General features: G+C 44.2%; 1 protein-coding gene across 6 annotated transcripts in view; it reads left to right on the top strand.

Annotated features, from left to right (window-relative positions):
* The window catches only part of SIPA1L2 (signal induced proliferation associated 1 like 2), a 242,677-nt gene that overhangs the window by 141,269 nt on the left and 76,428 nt on the right, over positions 1-24,980 (top strand). For all 6 annotated transcript variants that reach the window (XM_018042332.1, XM_018042336.1, XM_018042333.1 and 3 more), the window contains exons 4-7: positions 5,577-5,710; positions 7,407-7,595; positions 15,197-15,371; positions 20,223-20,326. In XM_018042332.1, the coding sequence (XP_017897821.1) occupies positions 5,577-5,710; positions 7,407-7,595; positions 15,197-15,371; positions 20,223-20,326 (602 nt within the window). The remainder of the gene's footprint in view (positions 1-5,576; positions 5,711-7,406; positions 7,596-15,196; positions 15,372-20,222; positions 20,327-24,980) is intronic.

Consider the following 24,980-nt stretch of genomic DNA (forward strand, 5'->3'; position numbering starts at 1 on the left):
GCAGTCCTGAAAGGGACCAGGTGTCATTTGAGGGTTACCTCGGCTCCCTCCTGGAGACACAGGGAGCACCTTTCCTGTGCTTCCCTTCATGATATGTGGAATGCCCTATGTAAAAGCTAGACAGAGTGCCCCAGTGTGCAGCAGAAGATAATAGTATTTCCTTAGAAACACATCCAGGTAACCTGCTGTATTCCTTGGTGAAACTTTAGCACGGAGAGATTCCTTAGAAAATAGCTGCAGGGACTCAGAACTGGTGAGTCCAAAGGTGTGGTGGTTGTACACAGCAGAAAAGTCACCTCTCCTTGCATTCAGAAGCGTGTGTCTGCACTGCTATATTCAAAATGGATAGCCAACTGTATAAGCATAGCACATGGAACCCTCCTCAGTGTTACGTGCCAGCCTGGATGGGATGGGGGTTTGAGGGAGAATGGATTTATGTGTACGTATGGCTGAGACCCTTTGCTGTTCACCTGAAACAACCACAACGTTGTTAATCGGCTATATCCCAATACAATAAAAAGTCTGAAGTTTGGGAAGAAAAAGATAGTGTGTGTCTGTGAAAGATGGAGAAAAGAGTCAAAAACAAGTGTGGGGCATGGCTTGGAAAGGTAAACCCAAAGGAAAAAAATGTTTTTCTTACTATAATTTGCCATCTTTGGTGGAAAGGGTAATATACATATTTAAAAAAAAAAAGAATTCCTGATAGAAATTACTCAGTAAAATATTATATATGCCACTGCTTTCTTTAAAAGACTATCCTGAATGTAATGTAACCTCTGATTACAGATTAACTTTTTGAGACTAAAAGTATGAATCTCCTTCAGTTTGACTCAAGCTGTGTTGGGCTCAAAAATCAAAATGCCCATAATGCTGTTCATTTTGTGTTGCTCTCTTTTTGTTTTTCACTGAATTTTTTGTCAGTAGGATTCCTGCCTTCAACTATAATGCTTTTCTCAGGTTATTGATGATACATGGATTATCTATATATATTTTGGAGTGGGGGGTTGGTGCCGAGGTTAAGATTGACCCAAGGTTATTAAGTAGGTAATAAGTAGGAAAGCTCAGATTCAGAAACTGATTATCAGGCTCATTAGACTTATAGATGCTCATGCTAAGTCACTTCAGTCATGTCTGACTTCATGTGATCCCATGGACTGTAGCATGCCAGGCTCCCGTGCCCATGGAATTCTCCAGGCAAGAATATTGGAGAGAACTAGAGATATTTAAGAGTAAATGAATATAGGGATGCTAGTTAAACTTGGCCATTTGTACATACATGTTCTCTCTCTCCCTCCCAAACACCACTAAAAAATTGATGGTGAAGGAGTACAAAACTGGCATAAAGCCGCAGAGGGACAAACGAGGAAGGTGCCACGTAAGGCGAGGCATGCCCGAGTTAACTGATGGGCAGGACGGTCCTGCACTTGGAGGATGGCTCCGCCCCCAGAGCTGGAGGTCAGTGTGTGGCGGGGACAGGCCATCAGAAGATAGTCTACTCCACAGAGCAGGTTGGTGGAGTGAGCTGTGGTGAAGCAGCCTGCAAAGAGCTTTGGGCTGCTTCTAAGATGCTGCTGCTGCTGCTGCTGCTAAGTCACTTCAGTTGTGTCCGACTCTGTGTGACCCCATAGATGGCAGCCCACCAGGCTCCCCCGTCCCTGGGATTCTCCAGGCAAGAACACTAGAGTTGGTTGCCATTTCCTTCTCCAGTGTATGAAAGTGAAAAGTGAAAGTGAAATCGGTCAGTCGTGTCCGACTCTTCGCAACCCCATGGACTGCAGCCCACCAGGCTCCTCTCTCCATGGGATTTGCCAGGCAAGAGTACTGCTTGAGTAAATGCCAGCGGTGACTGCTGCTGCCCTACCCAGGCTCTGGGATGGGGTCACCGCTGCGTCCCATAGCCCAGGCTTCTCCCCAGTCATGGCCTCCCCACATCTACCTAAAAATATTAGAACTAATAAGTGAAGTCAGCAAAGGTTCAGAATACAAGATAATATACAGAGATCAGTTGCTTTTCCATAGATTAATAATGAACTACTGAAAGAGAGAGTTAAAATAACAATCCTGTCTAAAATTTCATCTGAAAGAATAAAATATTTAGGAGTAAACTTAACTCTGAAAACTATAAAATATTGATGAAGGAAACTGAAGATGATACAAAGAAATGGAAATTGAAGATGATACAAAGAAATGGAAAGATATCCTGTGCTCTTGGATTGGAAGGATTTTAAAATGGTCCTGCTATCCAGAGCAGTCTACAGATCCAATGCAGTCTTTATCAGGATACCCATGATGTTTTTTGTAGAACTAGAACAGATAATTTTAAAATTCCTATGGATCCACAAAAACCCCTAAATTACCAAAACAATCTTGAGGAAAAAGAACAAAGCTGGAGGTACCACCTCCCAGACGTCAGATTATACTACAAAGTGATAGCAATCAAAACAGCATGATACAGGCACAAAACAGACACAGATCAATGGAACAGAACAGAGAGCTGAGGAATAAGCCCACACATTTATGGTCAAATGTAGTTTATGATAAAGGAGGCAATATACAGTGGAGAAAAGACAGTCTTGTCAATAATTGGTGCTTGGAAGACTGGACAGCTGCATGTGAAAGAGTGAGATGAGAATGTTTCCTCACACCATCTGCAAAAATAATTCAAAATGGATTAAAGACCTAAATCTTGCAGGCCATAAAGCTCATTGAAAAGAAAACAGGCTGAACACTCTTTGACATAAGTCATAGCAGTATTTTTCTGAACCTGTCTCCTGAGGCAAAAGAAATGATAGCAAATATAATCAAGTGGAACCGAGTTAAACTTAGAAGCTTTTGCAAAAGAATCTGTTGACAAAACTAAAAGACGTTCTACCATATGTGAGAAAGTATCTGTAAATGATGACCAACAAGGGGTCAATAATGAAAACGTATAAATACCTCATCCAACTCAATATCACAAACCAAACAGCCCAGTCAGAAAATGGGCGGAAGACCTGAACAGACATTTTCCCAAAGAAGAAGTACAGATGGGTAATCAGCACGTGAAAAAATGCTCAACATCACTAATTATTAGAGAAGTCAAGGTAACAATGATAGATGACCACACCCTAGTCAGAATGGCCATCACCTTAAAGTCCACAAATGGGATATGTTGGTGAGCGTGTGGATTAAAAGGAACCCTCCTTCACTGTCGGTGGGAATGCAGATTGATACAGCCAGTATGGAGAATAGTATAGAGGTTCCTCAAGAAACCAAAAATAGAGTTGCCATGGGATCCTGCAGTCCCAGTCCTGGGCATATACCTGAAGAAAACTATAGTTCAAAAAGACACCTGCACCCCGGTGGTCATAGTAACACTGCGCACAATAGCCGAGGCGTGGAAACAACCTACGTGTTCATCAGCAGATGAATGGATAAAGAAAGGGTACATTCTTTATTATTCAGCCATAAAAAAGAATGAAACACCGCCATTTGTGGCAGTGTGATTGTACTTGAAGAATATTATGTTTAGTGAAATAAGTCAGAGAAAGACAAGTAATTATTGATTGGTATGTAGAATCTAAAAAATAAAACAACTGGATATATATAGCAGAACAGACTCACAGATTCAGAAAAGCTAGAGGTAACCAGTGAGGGGAGGAAAGGGTAGAGGGTCAGGGTAGGGGGTGAAGAGATGTGGGCTGTTTGGGATGAAATAGATAAGCAACAAGGATATATTGTACAGCACAGGGAATTATAGCCATTATTTTGTATATAACTGTTAATAGAATAAAGTCTATAAAAATACTGAATCACTATGCTGTATGCCTGAAATGAACATAATATGGTAAATTAGCTATACTTTTTTTTTGAAAAAGAAGTTGAAAGCATATGGAATCTTCCTGGACCAGGGATTGAACCTATGTCCCCTGCATTGGCAGGTGAATTCTTAACCACTGGACCACCAGGGAAGCCTCTGACTTTCTTTTGATTCATGTTCACAGGTTTTATCAAATGCCTACCAAGAAACTGATCTGAGCATTTTTGCAAGTAATTCTTGAAATATGTTCTTAATGCATCAGGCTGTTGATAAATAACTCATTGTTGGTAAATAATTCATTTTTTGCAATGTATTTTTAATTTATTATATAATTTTTTATTCGTTTTTAGTTTTGCTGGAGTTGTGCATGTTTGTAACAGTTAAGCAGACTGTTACCAGTACATAATTTACAAGGATGAGGTATTCATGAAAAACAGAGACTCACTTCCTATTGTATAAGCCCAGGACCGAGGCAGTAATTCACCTTTTTAGTCCCTGAAATAGGGGACTTGCTGCTTCCAGTCCTGACTGGTTCAGAAGGAAAGTCTGTCAGTGTTCATCTCATTTGGTTGCAAGTAAAAAGTAAATGGTCTGCCTTTGAAGATGTAGCCAGTGTTCATTAGTGGCTTTGGATAATGTTTTCCTTGAGTGATACTGTTTTTCTTCGTTGAACTTAACCTGTTTTCTACTTTATGAATAACATTCCTTATTCCTTCAGAAATTACTGCGGCAGAAGATGTTAGCATAACCCAAAGAGTTTGGAATACCTATGGCTTTTTTCAAGCTTGCAAACATGTGATAGAGCATGTTTCTTTTTAACTGAAAACTATACATCAGAAAGATTGGCCCAAACCACTAAGGTGACATTGAAAAGGGATAAAAGTAAAAAAGGGGGAGGTTATTAAAGTGATTTTGCATACAGGGTGAAAAAAACCAGCTTTATAAGTGCGCACCTTGGAGAATGGACTGGGCAGCAGTTCATTAAGAAGTAAATGAATAACACCTGGGGCTTTGCATGGAGCGCTTGCTTTGCATGGATTGTTGGTATGAAGGTTTGCTAAAACAGAGAAGCAGCATGAATAAACATTTGGGTAATTGCACCCTCCGTGTTGTATGGGTTGGACCACATCTGAGTGTTGTGTTAAGTCTGAGTCCTTGCAGAAGAAGACACTTAAAAAGTGTGGTTGGAGTGAAGCTTTTATACTTTTTTCAGCAGAGCTCACTTATGCATCCAGAAGGGCTTCTCCCAGAGCTGAGCTTGCCGTCACTGGCAGCGTTCTAGAATATATGCTTCATGACAGGGGAGTTTTTCTGGGTTTTGACCCCACGGCCAGGACCATGTCTGGCACACAGTGTTCTGTGAGTGAGAGACGAATGATCATCTCTTAGGAAGAATGTCCTTGGAGGTCCCAGTGCTAGCTGCCTCATAGTCACCTACCAGGCGGGCACTCAACCCAGTGTTTTGTGCCGTTCTAGAGCACTGCATGGTGGGGTGGGGCGGGGGATGGAAGGGGGTTCAGGAGGGGGCAGACATATGTATACCTGTGGCTGATTCATGTTGATGTATGGCAGAGACCAACGCAATATTGTGAAGCAAGTGTCCTCTTGCAGTAAACAAGAAAAGTGCATTTAAGTTGGAGACAAAAAAATTGATCACATTTGTGGGAAATCCTGCACCAGAGACCCTGATGCATCTTCTGGACTAGATACACAAGTTGCGAAATCCCCGTCCTCTTCCTGCTTCCTTCTTCTCATGCCTCCACTTTCTCCATCACAGAGCATCAGAACTACTTTGGAATTGATGAGAACCTCGGCCCTGTGGCAGTCAGTGTCCGGAGGGAGAAGGTGGAAGACCCCAAGGAGAAGGAAGGGCCCCAGTTCAACTACCGAGTGGTTTTCAGGACAAGTGAGGTACTGGGCGCTCGTGGCGTCTGCCCTGGGCTGGACCTCTGGTCACCGCTTGGGTTGTTTCCCACAGTGTGTTGCTTTTATTGGCAATGTTGATCACACCAGTTAGGATGACTGAAAGGGCTTACACTATTTGGTTCCGAGTGAAAGATTTGCAAACTTGTGAGGGATGTTAAGTGGCAGTGATTTTATTGCCATCTCACAGGACAGAAAGGATAAAATCATCAGAATGCAAGGTTCTTGGGCATAAGGCAGAGGACAGATCTGAACTATATGATTCAGGTCAAAGTTGAGAAACAACTTTAGAATCAAATGCAGAAAACCAGGAAGCCACCCCTGAGGTGAGTGTTGGCTGAGCTTGTCTGTGGCTCCAGGAGCTCTGTGGACCCACACTTCCTCCCACCAGCAACCAGGTTACTCCTCTACTGGTCTTGCTTTGAGTGAAAAGTGCGGCTGTTACACAGATGACTGAGGCACGTAGGTGGGAATGTTGATTTATGTAAAGAACCAGATCTGACTTGCACTTTAGTTTTTATCCTCTTGACCATTGTAATTAGATGGGAATGTGTATTTTGGCGACTCCTGGATCTGAGTTCAGAGAGCCCCTCGAAGGCTTTGCCCAAGCCTAGTACTTGGTGTCTACTTGCCTGGGCCCAGGTTCTGGGCCATAAGTAGGAGAAAAAAGCCCTCTCTGAAGATGGCATAATTTAAGTTGTGGACCTGTGCCATCCAGTTCAGTAGCTGCTAACTACAGGTGGCTATTTGAATTGAAGGGAATTGAATAAGAAATATGGCTCCACTGCCACACCTGTAACAGGTCACACGCTTCACAGCCACTTGGGGATGATGGCTCCCGGGCCAGCCAGTGCAGCGGGGGGACGATCTCATCACTGCAAAAAGTCTTGTTGGACAGCGTGCCCTGGGCACTGTGCAAATGCTAGGCGCCACTGCGACCTCCATTACCGCGGCTGCTTTGTAGCAAGAGTGCAGGGTGGGGTGGGATGGGGTGGGGGCCAGGCCTCTAGGCTGGCAGTGCTGCTGGGTTCCTTTCTCAGCACATTAGACCCGGGATTAGATTTGCTGTGTCAGAATGGTGACTCCATGAGGACATGTCCCAGATAGGGAGGAAGAGCCTTCTTGGACCTGAGTCACTTGCCCCTAGGGGTCTCAGAGTGGCCCCACCCAGCCTCAGGAATTGTCAGCAGTGGGAAGTTAGATAGAAGAACATGGAGAGTAGAAGACAGAAAAGAATAAGAAAACAAATTAAAAGGGAAAATACAGAAAAAAAAAAAAAAAAAAGAAGAAAAGAAGATGATGGACCGTGGGAGAAAGGAAAGGGAAGGGAAGGAGGAGGAGGTGGCCGTGACTGGCCCAGCCCTGTGGCTCCTGGCTCGGCAGCACTGTTGGCTCTGATTGCGGGGGGTGTGTCTTTATGTCTCCCTGGTGGGGCATTGCCCCCTCCTCCTCATGCCTTGGGCACATCTGGTTATGTCAGCCGCACCCAGCTCCTTCCTGACTTCTGTATACCTCTGTGTAAAGACTGATGAAGGTTGAATCTGCTTCTTCAGACTGAGAACTGTAGTCTCCTGTACTCACTTAGAAAAGAGGCTTCTCTTTCTTCCTCCCTTTTTTAAGGCAATTGAAACATTATGCTTTAAAGAGTCGAGGTTAACTGCAGTGTGTGCTATTTTGCCCACAGCTGACGACGCTGAGAGGAGCAATTTTGGAAGATGCCATACCCTCTACCGCCAGGCATGGGACTGCACGTGGGCTCCCGCTCAAAGAAGTTCTGGAATACGTCATTCCTGAGCTCAGCATCCAGTGCCTGAGGCAAGCCTCCAGCTCACCCAAGGTCTCAGAGCAACTGCTCAAGCTCGATGAGCAAGGGGTGTGTATCATGTATGAGACTGAAGTGTCTGACAGTTGGTGTCCATGGTCCTGAATGTTTCAGAATTTTCCCATCCATCTCCCTTTTAAGATTATTTATTTTTAATGCCTTAAAGCATTTTCTCTCCAGTTTTCCCCAAATGTGCCTCTATTACTAGTTACGATGCCTTTATTATTAAGTAATGCATCTCTTGCTGAGTTGTGACTTGCATTGTTTTTTTAAAAGATGATTGTTTACTTGTTTTCTTTTTAAAATTATTTATTTTTGGCTGCGTTGGGTCTTTGTTGCTACATGGGTTTTCTCTAGTTGTGGCCAGCAGGGACTACTCTCTGGTTGTGTGTGATGACTTCTCATTTTGGTGGCTTCTCGTTGCATTCAGAGCACAGGCTGTAGGCGCAAAGGCTTCAGTAGTTAACGTATGTGGGCGCAGTAGCTGTGGCTCGCAAGCTCTGGAGCACAGGCTCAGGAGTTGTGGCTCAAAGGCTTAGTTGCTCTGCAGCGTGTGGAATCGTACTGCCCAGACTAGAGACTGAACCTCTGTCCTCTCCTTAGGTAGTGATTCTTAATCACTAGACCACCAGGGAAGTCTGTGACGTGCATTATTTTTATCAAGGTCTGGTATGTCCCAGCCAGCAGGAGCAGATCTGATTCCTGACTGTTAGAGATCGCTGGTGTCCTTTCCCCAGGGTTTTTGTAGTTGATGTTGTTGTTTTTAAATTTATTTATTTCATTTGTTTATTTGGCTATGCCTGGTCTTAGCTGCAGAATGTGGGTCTGTGATGTGGCATGTGGGATCTAGCTCCCTGACCAGGGGTCAAACCTAGGCCCACTGTGTTGAGAGCATGGAGTCTTAGCTGCTGGGCCACCCGGGAAGTCCATCCCCCAGGTTTAAAGGACTCACATTGGACCTTTCCCTCAACTAACATTTATTGTTGTTTACTGTGTGCAAAGCATCAGGATTACAGATGGCAGTGAACAGCATGCATCAGGAGAATCAAGAAGCTAAGACCTGGTCCTTACTCTCGGGGAGGTCGCTAAGACAGAGCACAAAGGCCCTTGCAAGGCAGAATGTGGCCGTGGTGGGTTTGAAGGGGCCGAAGTGCAGTGTGTCCTAGGGAGAGAGATTTGAGTAGAATTCCAACAGGGAGATATGAGTACTTAGCTCTTTTAGAAACTATGACTCTTTTCTTTTCAAGGAAAGGGTGCACGCAGGGAAGCTGAGAGTTAAAACGACGACAATAAGCCTAGAAGAGTGAGTGCTGGGCTGAGGCTTGTGCACTTGGTACGGGAGGCAGTAGGAAGCATTGAAGGTTTTCGAGTGGGACATGACATGCTGGTAGTTGTGCTTTAGGAAGATTATTCTGGTAGAAGGGAATTGGACAGTCAGGTGAAGGTAGAGCTTCATGGTGGCCTGGAGCCCATGGTGTGAATCACACAATAATCAGTTATGTGATTATTGACATCATCCGGGAGACAGTGATGGACAGGATGTAGATGCTGGCCCAGAAGATGGAAAGAGGTCATTTAACTTCAGATGTAAGATAATTTGTAGGCAAAACTGAGAGGTAGGTGCCCAAGTGTATGCAATTTGTTTTAAATGAGTGGATTTGTGTTTAAGTCCCTCATGGCTTAAACAGGTAAGAATCTGCCTGGAATGCCAGAGACCTGGGCTGGGAAGATCCCCTGGAGAAGGACATGGCAACCCACTCCAGTGTCATTGCCTGGAGAATCCCATGAACTGAGGAGCCTGGCGGGCTACAGTCCATGGGGTCGCAAAGAGTTGGACACAACTAGGTGACTGGCACTTTTCACTTTTCTTTCACCTGGTTTAAACAAAAGAAAAAGACAATTGTGATGTCGTTCCAGAAGTTTCCAAGGAAAATATTTTGGCACATTTTGGAGGGAAGATGTGGTATTTCCTGGCTGACCCAGTAACACTCATTGTGTTGTACTGGTGGAGTGTTTGATACTCTTGGATGGCTGGAATTGTAAAAGAGATGAAGTTGTAATTATTCTAGCAAATTAACACTGCATTCTCAGCCAGAGGAAGCAGACACCATGATATTCAGAATGGATAATCCTGAGATCTGCCTTTCTCAACATTGAGGCCTGACATATTCAACAACTAAACCCGAGTAGTTGACTTCTAAAATTGCACAGAAGCATTCACCATGGTTATCGCTAGTAAAGTGTGTGGTCTGTAATGGCCGTGAGGCAGCTGAGAAAATCCTGTTGTCATGAAGGGGCAGAGCAGGTATGTTGCTGCTGGTCTGGGGACTCAGGGTTCAGGTGGGCTTGGTGTGAAGCATTTGTCACTGAGCCAGACCTGGGTCCGCTTGCCTGCACAGAGTCAAGCCAGGTTGTGATGAAGGTGAGTGCAGTGTTTATTTTAAGGAAACCAGTGCATCCTATAGTTCCAATTATATGTTTCAAGTGCTTTTTTTTTTTTTTTTTGAGATTATATTTATTTTACTCTGCTACAATATGATGTCTTGACTTCCCACAACTCTTAATGATATCTAAAGGTATCTTAGTGGTATCTTATCTCATATTCTAGTTTCTAAAGGGTCTTTAAAAGTTACACTCATCAGTTGGGGTGTTTGAGAGTTTCTTCCAGTTAGTGCTGTTCTTATCCACTTTCCTAATAGAAAAGCTGCCCAGGGAGGGAATGGGCCAATTTTTATGTTACTATTCTTAAGGGGTTTTAATCTCAAAAAATTACTTACAAAGGATAGATTGTTGTTTTCTGCTTTCTTGGAGTTTGGAATCTATTCATGGTTTGACACTGAGTTTATCTGCTCTGTACAAGAGATGCTGTCATAGTGAGAGGTATGGTAGGTCCCAGGTCATTCATTCCATTCTTTACATTTGATAAGATGTGTTCAGCAGGAAGACTCCGTGCCACGGAGAGTAATAAAGAAAGTAATACTGAGCAGTACCTGAAAGTTTTGTTACTTTATCTACATAAATTCATCCACTTCTAAGATCCTTTTTTCTTAAGACTATCCTAGTTTTTCTAACAAGTGAGTTCATAAGATTATATACATTGGCTTTTTAAAAAAAATTGGAGTATAGTTAGAATGTTGTATTAGTTTCAGATGTACGGTAGAGTGATTCAGTCATACATGTATATTATATATGTATGTGTGTTCTTTTTACTGTAGATTATTATGGGATATTGAGTAGAGCTCCCTGGCTGTACAGTAGGTCCTTGTTTTTCATCTTTTTTACATAGTGTGTATGAAGTCACTTCAGTTGTGTCCAGCCCTTGGTGATGCTGTGGACTTATGCCCTCCAGGCTTCTTGGTCCATGGGATTCTCCAGGCAAGAATACTGGAGTGTGTTGCCGTGCCCTCCCCCCAGGGGATCTTCCTGACCCAGAAATTGAACCCATGTGTCTTATGTGGATTGGCAGGCGGATTCTTTACCGCTTGTGCCACCTGAGAAGACCATATATAGTAGTGTGTTATGTTAATGCAAAAGTCTTAATTTGTACCTCCCCACTAGGTTGACTTTGTAAAAAAAAAAAATTCAGGTTGGTTATGACAGCTTACTGACTTAGAATATTATGGCATCTTTGGATTCGTTTGTTCTTAAGCCAACTGCCCCTCCAGATATATGTTCACTCATGCACCAGGTTTGCTTGAAAGGAAATCAAAACGGTCTGAACACACGGGACTACAACTTAGAACAGGTGGTTGAGTTTAGAAAGTGCAGTGGCAGGACTTTCCTGCACACTTGAATTTATTTTCAAGGCCATTCTGAGACTTTGTCTTTTGCTCCCTTCCTTTAAATTTTCTGGTCAATAATTACAGAGTTTCTGGCCTTGGGTACAGAGCGTGTGGTCTTGATCCATTCCATCTGCCTGTCTATGCAAGGTCTGTGTGTTCAGCCCTGGACACGGAAGCAGTATAGAGTTTTGACAAGTGGCTGTTTTTAGTTTTTGACTGTGGTGATGCCCAAGGTTCCTGGTTCCCTGAGGTTCCCCCCAGGACTGTGAGCATGGTGCAGTTCGCATCAGAACAGTTAAGGAGGGTCAGTGGGAGTGAAGGTGTGGTTAAAGGTGACCTCAGGTGTAGGTGTAGAGGCCTTAGAGACGAAGCTTGTTCCAAGAGAATTGGGGGTTTTAGTTCATGGAGAGCTGAGGTCTGTCCTCCCCTTGGAATCGTGCCAGCTTTCTGATAAACCGTGGGTGGGAGGGGTCAGCCTCGGTGTATTGCATTGCTGTTGATTTCATGAGGTTACTAAGAGACGGAGAGCTGTGTCTTCCTGCACACAACGTCCCATTCTGTTCTTTTATTGGACTTGCGCTACACTGGCCACTGGTTAATTCTCAGTCGCTGGAGATGATTCTGTTTCCAAAGTCCCATCTTGCATCCTCTCCCACTGGCACACAGGTCACAGAGGACAAGCTGGTGAGTGTGTGTGTGGGGTGGGGTAGGCCCAAGTGGGGTGTGTGTGTGTGTGTGTGTGTGTGTGTAAGAGGGCATCTCCACTGGAGCAGAGTTCTGGGGGCTTTGAAGCCTCTCCTAGCCACATCCATGGGCCCAGGACTTCTTGGATGAAAGGCGAATCCTCTTCCCAGTTGGGATGTAGACATGCTCGTTTGTCCAGAAGCTGGAAGAAAGGGTATGTGAGCGGATAGCCCTGCACTCAGCGCAGAAGCCCTGAGGGGTTTCAGTTATCTGGGTATTTGACCTCATCTTGGGCTTCCGTCATGGCTCAGCTGGTAAAGAATCTGCCTGCAATGAAGGAGACCTGGGTTTGATCCCTGTGTTGGGAAGATCCCCTGGAGAAGGGAATGGCTACCCACTCCACTCCAGTATTCTGGCCTGGAGAATTCCATGAGCTGCATAGTCCATGGGGTCACAAACAGGCAGACAGAACTCAGCGACTTTCACTAGTAACTGTTCTTGAGTCACAAAAGCATCATGTCCACAAGGGTAGGGACTGGAGAGAAAATATGTGTGTCCAGAGAGGGCCCTGCTTCAGCCACTGGGGCCACCCCAGCCCCCAACCCAGGGACCAGAGATGGCTTTGCGCCAGGCCTGCTCCCCAGAGGTTGCTGCTGGAGATGGTGGGGCACCCTGGGACAAGCCACAGGTGTGGGAGGGCACGGAGAAGGCTGGGTGGTACTGGAGGAGGTGACAGGGCTCTAGGGGAGTAGCGAGCACGGTGGGGAGCAGCCCTGGGACAATGAGCTCCTAGGATGCAGTTGACGGTGCAGCCACCCCTGCTGGGTGCAGAGGAGATGGGGGTGCGGGAGTGTGTGGTCCTGGGGATGCTGGGTATGCGTGCCTGCTAATCACACCACAGAATTTCAGGGGGACTCGCTGTAAGGCTGGGGCCAGACAGCTGGAGAGGGCAGAAGTCAAAACATCACAGCTCTGAGGAGGTGGAGAGTCATCCAGGGATCACACTAGAGAACTAACCCAGATTCTGACAGTCACCAATGTCATCACATCGGCGGTGACACTTGTCAATCCCAAGTGTTTCCTAAAGTACTTTAAGGTCCTGCAGTGTCTTCCGAATCACTCAGAACAATGAGTGTTTATAGTGAAATAATACAAGGCATTTGTCTTACACTTATTTTTTTTTAAGATGATGGTCCCTTTGCAATAAATGTGGTGTCTCATTTGTTTTGTTACTTGAGTTGATCAGAAACGTTTATTCCTCACTCCCTGGGTGCATGGAAGTGTGTTTTGTCTGGATGTTACTAAAGACCTAGTAAGTAAATGTTAGTCGCTCAGTCATGTCTGACTCTCTGCCAGGCTCCTCTGTCCGTGGGATTCTCTAGGTGAGGGTACTGGAGTCGGGAGCCATTCCCTCCTCCAGGGGGTCTTCCCGACCCAGGGATTGAACCCACGTCTCCTGCACTGCTGGCGGAGTCTTCACTGTCTGAGCCAGCAGGGAATCAGCACAGTTCATAATGCTAGCAGCTTAAACCCAGCATCTCACAGGCCCACACTCGGAGCCCGGAACCATGTATTCACAGTGTGATTTGGGTGATTTGGGCAGACAGGAACATCGGCCCGTGTGCTGTCTTCCCCTCCCTCCCCCGAGCCCCAGGAGCCATCGCTGTAGGTGGCGCAGGGTCAGATGGTGAACAGGGAGTCCTCGCTTTGGCTCCTCCCCTCCCGCGTAGCTCTCAGTCAGGGCGCAGCACCTGTACTGGTGCTCAGCTGCCTGCTCAGCTCTGAGCTTCCCCAGCACCTCCACGGAGATGCCTAGCAGACGTATCCCTCCCTTTCTTGGATTGTAAGTGCCATAGGTCACTCAGATGAGACTGCTGCCATCACTGTGCTACTCGAGAGAAATTAGTACCATTTTGCCCTATTTTACTGATACAGTCAGCTCTGAGTTTTGATTAAAGGCTCTGTTTTACAGTTTGGTAATAAAAGTGAACAGTGTTGTGGACAGATGCCTTTAGGGAATTGGGGAGGGCTGATAATTCGTCAGTCTTTGAGGCTCAGATTGCTGCTCGTAGGATAAAGTGCCCTGCTTTTGTGTTTGATGGGTAGTTCCTCTTTAGGGAAAATTAAAAAGCTGTGAAGGTGGATCCCATGTCTCCCTTGCCTTAGGAGGAAGTAGTGTGGTAGCTTCCATCATGGCATGGATGGACAGAGAGACAGAATCATAGCAGGAACCCTTCAGTTGCTATTAAAGTTCTTTACGGTCTATTGTATACTTAGCATATGTTTTCAAGATAGTCAAAAATGTAGAAATGACTGTAATGGCTCAGCCAGAGTTACTTTTGTGGAAATAAGACATTATTCTATCAATATACATGGATCACAATTTTCAGTGGGAGTCTTTCCTCCCCAGACCTTAATTTGAGCTGTTTTTTCCATTACAGTCTTTCATATTTCCATGAATGTTCAAATAATGACTACAAAAAAGCATTAAAAACCAGAGAGGGAAAACTTCTGAAAATATACAGCTTTTTTTTTTTTCTTTCTAACTTTGAAGATAATGCTATTTACTATACAGAGGGTATAAGATGTTTCCACAACTCTATTTTTAAATAAATGTTTGAACCTAGCTGTCTGTTTTGGAAACCTACAAACTCCCATGTAGGCAAGGCCATTCACTGTATTTCTTAGGTTGTCTGACATTTCTCCAGCTGTTATTTTCAGGTCTCTGGATTTGTTATGAATTTGTAGGGTTTTGCAGAATGACAGTTGATTACTTTTTTTAGCTTCTGGAAATTGTCCTGGCATGCTTTCCTGTGAACAGAATTCTCAGCTCCTATAATTTTAATTTTGCTGAAGTTAGCTTGTGTGATGCGTTTTAATTTTTAAAATTTATTTTATGTTTTATATTGGAGTATGGGCTTCCCTGGTGGCTCAGACGGTAAAGAATCTGCCTGCAATGAGGGAGACCCAGGTTCATTCCATGGGTCAGGAAGAGCCCCTGGAGAAGGGAATAGTACCTGCTCCACTATTCTTGCCTGAAAAATCCCGTGGACAGAGGAGCCTGGCGGGCTGTGTCGGACGTGACTGAGCGACTAACAACATAGCTGATTTGCAGTATTGTGTTAGTTTCAGGTGTACACATCTGATACTTTATGCCAAGTAATTTACCTTTCTCCCCCATTTCAGCTGAGCTTTCAGCACAAGATCGGGATTCTGTACTGCAAAGCTGGCCAGAGTACCGAAGAGGAAATGTATAACAACGAGATGGCAGGTCCAGCTTTTGAAGAATTCCTTGATCTGCTGGGCCAGAGAGTGCGGCTGAAAGGATTTAGTAAATATCGAGCTCAGCTGGACAATAAAAGTAAGCTTCAGACCTGGGTGTCTGCACAAATTTAATTCCTCAAAGGTAGGCACACCGCAGACGTCTGAGTGGTCCTGCGCCCTTCTGTTCCTGACCCCAGCAGCGGCTGAGCCAGCTTACTGGGGATGGAGTTGCGATTTCCTCAGATGAGCAGGGGGGCTTCCCTGGTAGCTCAGGTGGTAAAGTATCCATCTGCAATGCAGGAGACCTGGGTTCAATCCTTGGGTTGGGAAAATCCCCTGGAGAAGGGAATGGCTACCCACTCCAGTATTCTTGCCTGGAGAATTCCATGGACAGAGGAGCGGGGTGGGCTACAGTCCATGGGGAACCAAAGTTGGACACAACTGAGCAACTAAGCACACCCATGTACTCAGATGAGCAAGGAAAGCACATTTCTCAAGGGCGTTGTGTCTGACATAATCTCAAAAAGTCAATTCTTCCTTTGTGACAAGAGCAGAGATCCCCCAGTATTCTGTGAAGAATCTTTTAGTATGTTCTTTTTTCTTCTCGCCTCACCTCTGTGTTCCACCCTGTCCCACTGCAGCTTGACCAAACCTTGTGTTCATTTCTGAAATGTCTAGATATTTCCACATCCATGCAGGCCATGCTTGCAGCCTTATCTTGCTCATAGCCTTTCTCATGGTATTGCCTGGGGAGCTGAAGCTCTGATTAAAAAGCTGACACATCCTGTTTTCCAAGGACCTTCGTCAGATTCTCTCAAGCAGGGCACCTATGGGTTCCCTCCTATGTGTGAATTTGTCTTATCTCTCCATTTCAATAATCCTGTTCCTTATGGTCCTCATAAACTCTAAATATTCAGCCTTTGTATCTGTGTTGTTACTAAGTTGCTCTCAACACACCTGAAAATACCAGGTAGGGTAATGTTGTGTATTTGGGGAAATTCTGCCTATTGTCAAGCAGTGATTTGCTTGCCCTTTTACTGAAGAGTGAGTAAAAGGTAGATCTGTGAGGGCATCCAGCCCTCTAGGAGGGGTCAGTGGGAACCTGTCCTGGGGGAGCATCAGCCAGGATTGGAACCAAGGCCCTGGGGCCCAGGGCTCACCTTGCGGCCATCAACGACACGTGCCTACAACAGAGCGGTGCCACGCTTCCTGTGCCTGGCTTGTCATCAGTTCTGGGGTTTAAAAAAAAAAAGTTACCTGGAAGATAATTGCTTTACAACGCTGTGTTGGTTTCTGCCATGTGACAGTGTGGATCAGCCATAAGTATCCGTATGTTGAGCCTCCCCGCCACTTGAGCGCCTCCCGTCCCACCTTTCTAGGTCATCGCAGAGGACGGGGTTGAGCTCGCGGTGCTGTGCAGCAGCTTCCCGGCAGCTGTCTGTCCACACGTGTGCTCTCGGTCGTATCTGACTCGTTTGTGACCCCATGGACTGTAGCCCGCCAGGCTCCTCTGCCCACGGGATTCTCCAGGCAAGAATACTGGAGTGGGTTGCCATTTCCTCCTCCAGGAGGTCTTCCTGACCCAGGGACTGAACCTGAGTTTCCTGCTTGGCAGGCAGATTCTTGACCACGCATCATTGTGTATACATGACAGTGCTACTTTATCGGTTCCTCCTCGCCTCTCCTCTCACTGTGACAGCAAGTTCATTCTCTGTGTCTCCGTTCCTTCCCTGCAAACAGATTCATCAGCACTGTTCTTCTAGATTCCATTTACACGTGCTTATCTGCAGTATTTGTGTTTCTGTTTTTGAAAGTGACACTTAGAGGATAGATCACAATATCTGGAGAAAAGTTGGCTCAAGTACAAGGCCCTGTGTGTCATGTCAAGGTTGGAGCTTGACTATTAAGTTGAATTTGTTTGCTCATGCCTCAGAAATGTAAAGGTTAGAAAATAATATATGATACCTATTGTGAGTGTCCACTTCTTTTAAGAAAGCTCATTGAGGCCTTTTCTGAATTTTCTTTCTTTTTTCTCTGCCAAGCTCCCCTTACCTACAGACTACCATGCAACCGCTAAGCATGCTGCCCTTAGGGACGCCTTCCTGAAGAATGAGCTCATTCTTCATGGGCTCATTGCTGCTCTGCATGTCTGCTGTCCTTCTGCTGTGGGAGGGGTGAGGGGACATTTTAAAAGCTCCTGATGTATACATTCCATAAAACTACAGTGTAGATAGTGCAAATACTTTTTCTTCCCCTATGTACAGAATTGACATCAACTTTGAGTTTTTATGACCTAAGAGATATCTTTAATACATTACAGATGTCATGCTAATCATGTTAGCTCAAGGAAATAAGAACAAAATTTTGACATGTTGATTCATATTTTTATGAGCAAGGTGTTCTATGAGAGACAAAGAAATCATGGCACATCTTCCCTTTAGAGGAACTTTCTAACAGTTGTGTTTCATAGAATGGTCAGATGAAAGTTATACCTTTTATGCAATGGGCAAGAGAATCTTAAGTTCAGGAGAATTGTGTTTAATTTTTTAATGTTTATTTATTTATTTTTGTCTGCGCTGGGTCTTAGTTGTTGCATGTGGGGTCGGCAGATGGGCATCTCGAGTTGTTGCCAGTGGGCTTAGTTGCCCAGAGGCATGTGGGATCTCAGTTCTCCAACCAGGGATTGAACCCATGTCCCCTGCATTGGAAGGTAGATTCCTAACCAGTGGACCACCAGGGAAGTCCCCCACTGTTTCCGTTTTAACTCTGCCTGCTGCAGGACCTTGGTAAAATCTGGGCCATATTTTATTCACAAAGAAAATTCAGAGTATTTGGGCTAGAGTATCTGAGATGTCCCCTCCAGCTTTAAAATGAGCCGTTTCTCTCTTGAGTACAGAATGACGTGGGGTAGGCACAGAAGGGCCATGAGCTGCTGAGTTGCTTTGCTGAGCTGTAGAATACAGACCCCAGGCTGTGGCCACCTTTCTTTAGTTAGGTGCAGAGATAAAACCAAACACTGCCATAGATGACCCTTTATCTCTTTTTTAGTAGAAGTATTTGCGGCAAACCCCACCAAGCTTGTGAGTTTACCTTTTCCGTTGCCATACTGATAGCTGAGATGAAAACTTTAAAAATGCTTAATTTCTGAAATTCACCCTTTAATATGGGCTTGAGATAGGCAAGCTATGACCACATTTTTTAAAATTTCTCCCCCTTCCCCTCAGAATTGCACTTTTCTTTTTTCATTGCAATTTCCTGAATCTGAAGCCCACTGACCAGACTCTTAAGCATCTGTCAGCACTTCTTTTACTGAATTTTAAACATCGGAGTAAGTGTTGCGATGGGAGTCCTTGAACCTGCGGGGTTAGTTCATGCTCTGGCCTTCACTGTCATTTCTTCATGGAAAGAACAGTCCTCGTTCCTTCATGACCAGCCTGCTCTCTTCCAGAGCCACTTTTACTGTCAAGATCCTAAGAGAAGACAGTTGAAATGGAGGATTACTCCCTAAAAAGTCCTATGAAAAAATAACAAATATGCATCTAATGAATAGTTAAAAGAGAAAATGTCTTTATTTGGGGACTTGATAGTATACAGCTTATTAGATGAATATGCTCTCTGACCATCTGCAAGTTAATCTACCAATATCCATAGATAAACATTCTACATACTCCCCTTACTTATGAAACTGCCTTCTATGCCTTCTTTTCAGTGCAAAACTGTATATTTTTTTTCTAAAGTATTTTCAGGACTATTTCTGAATGGTATATAAATGCTGGAAATAAAATATTACATGATTTAGAAAGAAAATAATGCTCATGAAGATTAAGTGTTTTAATGTTTTTAAAGTAAAAAGTTTTAAATTTCAGATTAAAAAAAAAAGAGAGAGTTAGCCCTAGGTAACTATTTAGAGTTTTCCCAGTAAACCCAATGGAATAAACTTCATTTTAAATAATATTGAATGGTATTGTTCCTTGTTCTTTAAAAGGTGGGAAAATAGATACAGCTCAAGGATTGAGAAAGACAGTAAGAACTGTTTACCTGTTAATTTCTGTTTATCTTTTTATCTTTATCTGTATGCAAGGTGGTTCAAAACCCCATCCTAAAATCATTACTTAGATGTTTCATAGTCACCACGTTGGCTTGGCGTCTGAAATTCTCAGTGAGGTAATCTGTTGATGATACAGATGGGTCTTGAATTTGCAAAGAATCGCTCTGCTTTTGAAAAGATGAATAGCTGTATGATTAACAGGGATTCAGATGTCATCGTTTTTTAACACGTGTCAGTGCATAATGCACAGTAAGAGATCTCATTCATTCTCCTTGGTCTTAATCATATGACTGCATCGTCGCATTGCCTGTTGAAAAGAAAATTAGTTCCATGATTCTGGAAAGAAATCCTTAATATCTTTTGTCCATATTTCCATACGAAGTCAATCCTGTTTCATTTTTCTGAGTTCTGGAGGGTCAAGTGCCCAAGAATAACTAAGAATTAACTGTAAACACACACACACACACACGTGCAATATCGGGCAAGGACAGCTTCTGACTAGCTCAGCCCCATCTAATCATTGCACCCAGACCTGCGCCAAACCATACCTCCTCCTCTTGTCTTCACCTGAACCCCTCGTGGCTGAAGCATCTCTCCCATGTGGGTCATCAGCCCTGGGAAGGCAGGAAGGCAGAAGAGAAGAGAGGGGAAACCATGTGCTCAGTAGAAACCACGTGTGAGAGCAAATGACGAAAACCCAGGCGGCTGCCACGGGCTGGAAAGTGGTAGGAACAGTGCCTGGTGTGAGGGCAGCGGGGCCGCCACGGAGACACTGCTCCTTTGTAGTTGGGCCGCCTGTTCCTTTCAGTTGAATTGCCTTTTGTGATGATGACCTTCTAAGTGTTGAATTGCTAGTCTGCAGCGGCCTGACTTGTTCTTGTAATTAATCTCTGTTTTCAGCTGATTCTACGGGAACGCACTCCCTGTACACGACGTACAAAGACTACGAGCTCATGTTCCACGTGTGCACCATGCTCCCCCACACGCCCAACAACCGGCAGCAGGTACAGCCCCCTGCTACTTCCGCAGCACGTGCCAATCCAAGGGCAGCTCGTTGGTGGTATTAGTGTGTTCAGAGTTTGCAGAGAATTGCTAGGGTTTTTTGTTTTTTTTTTCCTTAAATGACATTAATAATCTTTGACTCTTATCATTGGGAAGCATTTTGGGTTTAAAGTGATTATTCCTGCACAAGTTTCATTGCACTTTTTTCTTACAAAGCTTAAATACTCTCCCACACTCACCTGAATTGCTTGCCAAGCAAAACCTTAATGGGAACCAGTATCAACCGTATTAATTACAATTTGCAAAAAAAGTCGATAAATGTAACCTGAACTTTGATTTCTGCATGTGGGTAGATAAGTTACTGTAAGAAAGTATGTTATAACTCACTTGTGGCATTCTTTAATTTTAGGAGTTTGATTATATTTGGGGGCAAACCCAGAGTTAAAGCAAAGTTTGTTTTCATGCTTAAGAAACCTTTGTTTTCCTGATGTCACTTAACTGCACTCCTTTGCTCTAAATTAAAGCACCAAAGACTGCATGGTAGTTGTTCAGTAAGTATTTGTCAAATGAATGAAACTTAATTGTTGCAGAGAACTGGCCTTTCTTTTTATGTGTTTTCTGAGTGCTTGTGAAATTCCATGAAAGTAGTCAAAGGATGCTTCTTTCCGAAGAGGCTACTTGTCCTGTCCCAGGTGGCAAGAACCACCTTAGATCTCACAGCCAGGAAGAGAAGGAGGTCCCCGGCCCCCAGCCTCGTTTGTCCTGTTCGGGGCTGCAGCTCCTGTTTATTCATCTTCTTGTAGTAATTGCTAGATGGGTTTTTTCTTCCTAACACTTGACCTCAGCTCCTTGTCCATCTTGTATATTCTACAGGGTTTTCTAGTAATCTGAGCTCTGCCCACTACCTTCAGAGGATCTATCTTTTGATCACATGTCTGTATGTTTTTTATGAGATGGAGATATAATCCCTAGATCACGTGTATGAATTTGTATACATATATTGTAAACTAAGAGATTTCTAGCTCTTAAAACGTTTATTTGGAATAATGCCATGTGGACTCACTAGATATTCAGTTCAGTTCAGTTCAGTCGCTCAGTCGTGTCTGACTCTTTGAGACCCCATGAATTGCAGCACGCCAGGCCTCCCTGTCCATCACCAACTCCAAGTTCACTCAAACTCATGTCCATCGAGTCGGTGATACCATCCAGCCATCTCATCCTCTGTCGTCCCCTTTTCCTCCTGCCCCCAATCCCTCCCAGCATCAGAGTCTTTTCCAACGAGTCAACTCTTCACATGAGGTGGCCAAAGTACTGGAGTTTCAGCTTTAGCGTCATTCCTTCCAAAGAACACCCAGGACTGATCTCCTTCAGAATGGACTGGTTGGATCTCCTTGCAGTCCATGGGACTCTTATTAAGAAGCTCAATTTAGACCATGCAGTTGTCCTGCAGATACTTACAAATCATCCAGTAATTAAATTCGGGATGAGTTGCTGCTCAGAAATCTCATAGGGCTTAACTCAAACCCAGAGAACTTGTCAGCACATTAGTAGAAATATAACGAGTGCCTTTGGACCCCACTTATGGAGCATTTGAACCCCAAGATCCTGCCAGCTCCCCAGTCACCTGAGTCACTTAAGAAAAATTATTCATTCACTTGGCTGCGTTAGCTCCTACTCACAGTACTCTTGACCACCTGTTGGGGCGCGCTGGCTCTCTGCTTGTGGCACGCAGGCTCAGTAGTTATGGCCTGTGGGCTTAGTTGCCCCATTGCATGTGGGGTCTTAGTTCCCAGATCAAGGACCCAGCCCCCATCCCTGCATTAACCATGGGGCCGCCAGAGAAGCCCCTGGTGGACTCCAGACTGAATCCATCCATTGTTTCTCAGGCGGCAACCTCTGGAATTCCAAAGCTCATTTCACTTTGCTCTTACAGAGCTCAATACTAGATTACTCTACCCTATTTTTATTGAACTGTAATTAAAATGGTGGTTTTATGAGTTCTTTATACCTGACTTTCTTTCACTGAAACTATCCCTGAAAGGTCCTACACACAAAAATGTGGATGGAAGCACAGAGGATGGGGAGTGGGATACATGAGTGCTTTCAGTTTCCCAAAAGGGAGATTTAAAAAAAAAAAGTCCCTTGCACTGAAACAGTACATCACACACTCTATAGCCTAAATATTTATTTGGTTCCATTTTCATTTTTCTTTTTTAACTTGAGTGAGAATCCATGGTATTGAATAAGTCATGCTGATAGATTAGAGATAGAGTATTAAAAAAAAAAAACTGTTTGGCTTTTTTCAGTTGCTTTTATATATATGGAATACGTATGATCTTATATGTGGTTCATTGGGAAATTTACATATTCAATATAGGTAATCACGTAAAAAGGATGAGAATGTAGGGTGTGGGATAAAAATCACTGGGCTTGCATTCCAAACTTAACCGTGGCCAGTTACTTACCTTGTGGCCTTGGCAAAGATTCTTAGTCTCTCAAGAAATGTGATAATTATATAATGAGGATGGAGAAGGAAATGACAACCCACTCCAGTACTGTTTCCTGGAGAATCCTGTGGACGGAGGAGCCTGGTGGGCTGCTGTCCATAGGGTCGTACAGAGTCAAACAACTGAAGCGACTTAGCTGCAGCAGTGGTGTGTAATGAGGTTGTGGTCTAGGTAGCCAGTCGTGGGTGCTTAGAACCTTGTGCTGAGAAGGAAGGAGTCTACACCCAAGCTCAAACAGACAGGATGCTCTATGTTTGCGATACCTTCCGAAGGTTTAGATGTGAGGATTGACACACATGAGTATATCTGGACAAAATGATACATAACATCTTCCTCTTGGTGTTAGAATTCTGTGATTCTAGGGCTTTCTTTGAGGCTTCCTCCTTCTAGAGTGGCAAAAAGCTTCAGCAGAAAAATATAGTCGTTGAGAGCAGGAATTTGAGAACCACGTTTCCTAGCTACTATCTTTGTGACCTTAGGTCACAGAAAAATTTTCTATGCTTTATTTTCTTTTATTGCTGAAGACAGAGATATTTACCTCTTCTCTTTCCTGAGTATTGTATGCGTACAGAGACATGCCTGGAATGCAGAGAGCAGTCAGTTCCCATTTGTGGAATGAATTAATGAATGTTTCTCAGTTGACAGAATCAGAGGAGTTAATATGTATAAAGCACTTAAAATAGTGCCTGGCACAGACTGTGCTCAGTAAATTTGGGGGGTTATTACAATTTATAACTTACGAGATATGGAGGACAAGTATTTCAGATGACTTAATTTGCATTTCATCTTCCTGTTCCCAATCCTAAAGATTTATCATGAAAAGCTAAGGCCTGAATAGCTAAGAAAATGAGGGACTGATTTATCAACAATTTCAGAAAACTATTTTAACTTTGATACTTAATACTTTGCTAATTGTAAGTTGTCATCAGAATATTCTGGTCATAGATCAGTGATGGCTCTGTGCAGTTTTGGAACATGGACTTTTCAGCTTTCTTGTGGGTTGTGCTGCTTTGCCAAATCCTCACCCACCCACCCTGTGCCCATGGAGTATGTTACTACCAAGGGCGTAAGTGTCTGAAATGACCATCTGGGCTCATGACTGCTCTTCGAGGCCACAGCTTAGCACAGTTAACTGTCTGTACGTGAGCTGTGCCTCTGACGTCAGCCTCATTAACACCATGGTATCTGTGACTGTTTAAGTGGTCCAGACGCGTCCACATCACATAGAATTTCTTGTGTTTGTTCTTATGATAAATCAAGCTGACAGCTTATTCCAAGATGTAGTAAAACATATTTAGAGAGTTCACCACAGTTGCAGAAGAGTTCAGTCTGACTCTTACAAAGAAAACCTCGCCAGACCTGGGGAATAAAGAGGAAGCCCGTTCCTGAACGTTTTCCCTCTTCAGTGAAGTCCCCCAGGTCTGTCTGGCAGGCAGTCCGCTTTTCCCAGCACTATCTCCCCTGGGTGTTTGTTCCCCTCCCACTTGTCCTGTAGATAAACCATAGTTAAGCTATCCTGGGATGTTATCAATGGAAAGATCCCCACAAGTTAGCTCAAAACATCGCTTTAGCAGAGAAACCTTTTTCTTCAAGCTAAGTATGTAAAACAGATAAAGGTAGCGTGGTCCTGGCACAGAGTAAGCCTCCTTTTTTTTTTTTTTTTTTTTTTTTTTAATGTTAGAACTGCTCTGTTTGGGAGGGGTATCTGAGATCCATGGAGGTCCCTAAGGAAAAAGACCAAACCCCTGGGTTTCTGAGATTCCATCTGAAGAATCCTGGTCTTTTTCTAGGGATGGACTTGACATCTACAGAAGTACTAGAGACAGAGCTTCTTAGGCTGGAACCCCTTCACCATGTAACTTGGGCAAATGGTCAGTTTGTGTACGCACTTCCAAGTCCCTCATTGGTACTGCTGAGGAAGGGAAATGAAAGTGTTAGTCGCTCAGTCGTGTCCTGCTCTTTTGTGACCCCATGGTCTGTAGCCCGCCAGGCTCCTCTGTCCATGGAGTTCTCCAGGCAACAGTGCTGGAATGAGTTGCCATTTCCTCCTCCAGAGATCTTCCCAACCCAGGGATCGAACCCAGGTCTCCTGCATTGCAGGGAGATTTCTTTACTGTCTGAGCCACCAGGGAAGCTGAGGAACCGTTCA

The sequence above is a fragment of the Capra hircus genome, chromosome 28, assembly GCF_001704415.2.
Source record: "Capra hircus breed San Clemente chromosome 28, ASM170441v1, whole genome shotgun sequence".
NCBI classification, from domain to species: Eukaryota; Metazoa; Chordata; class Mammalia; order Artiodactyla; family Bovidae; genus Capra; species Capra hircus.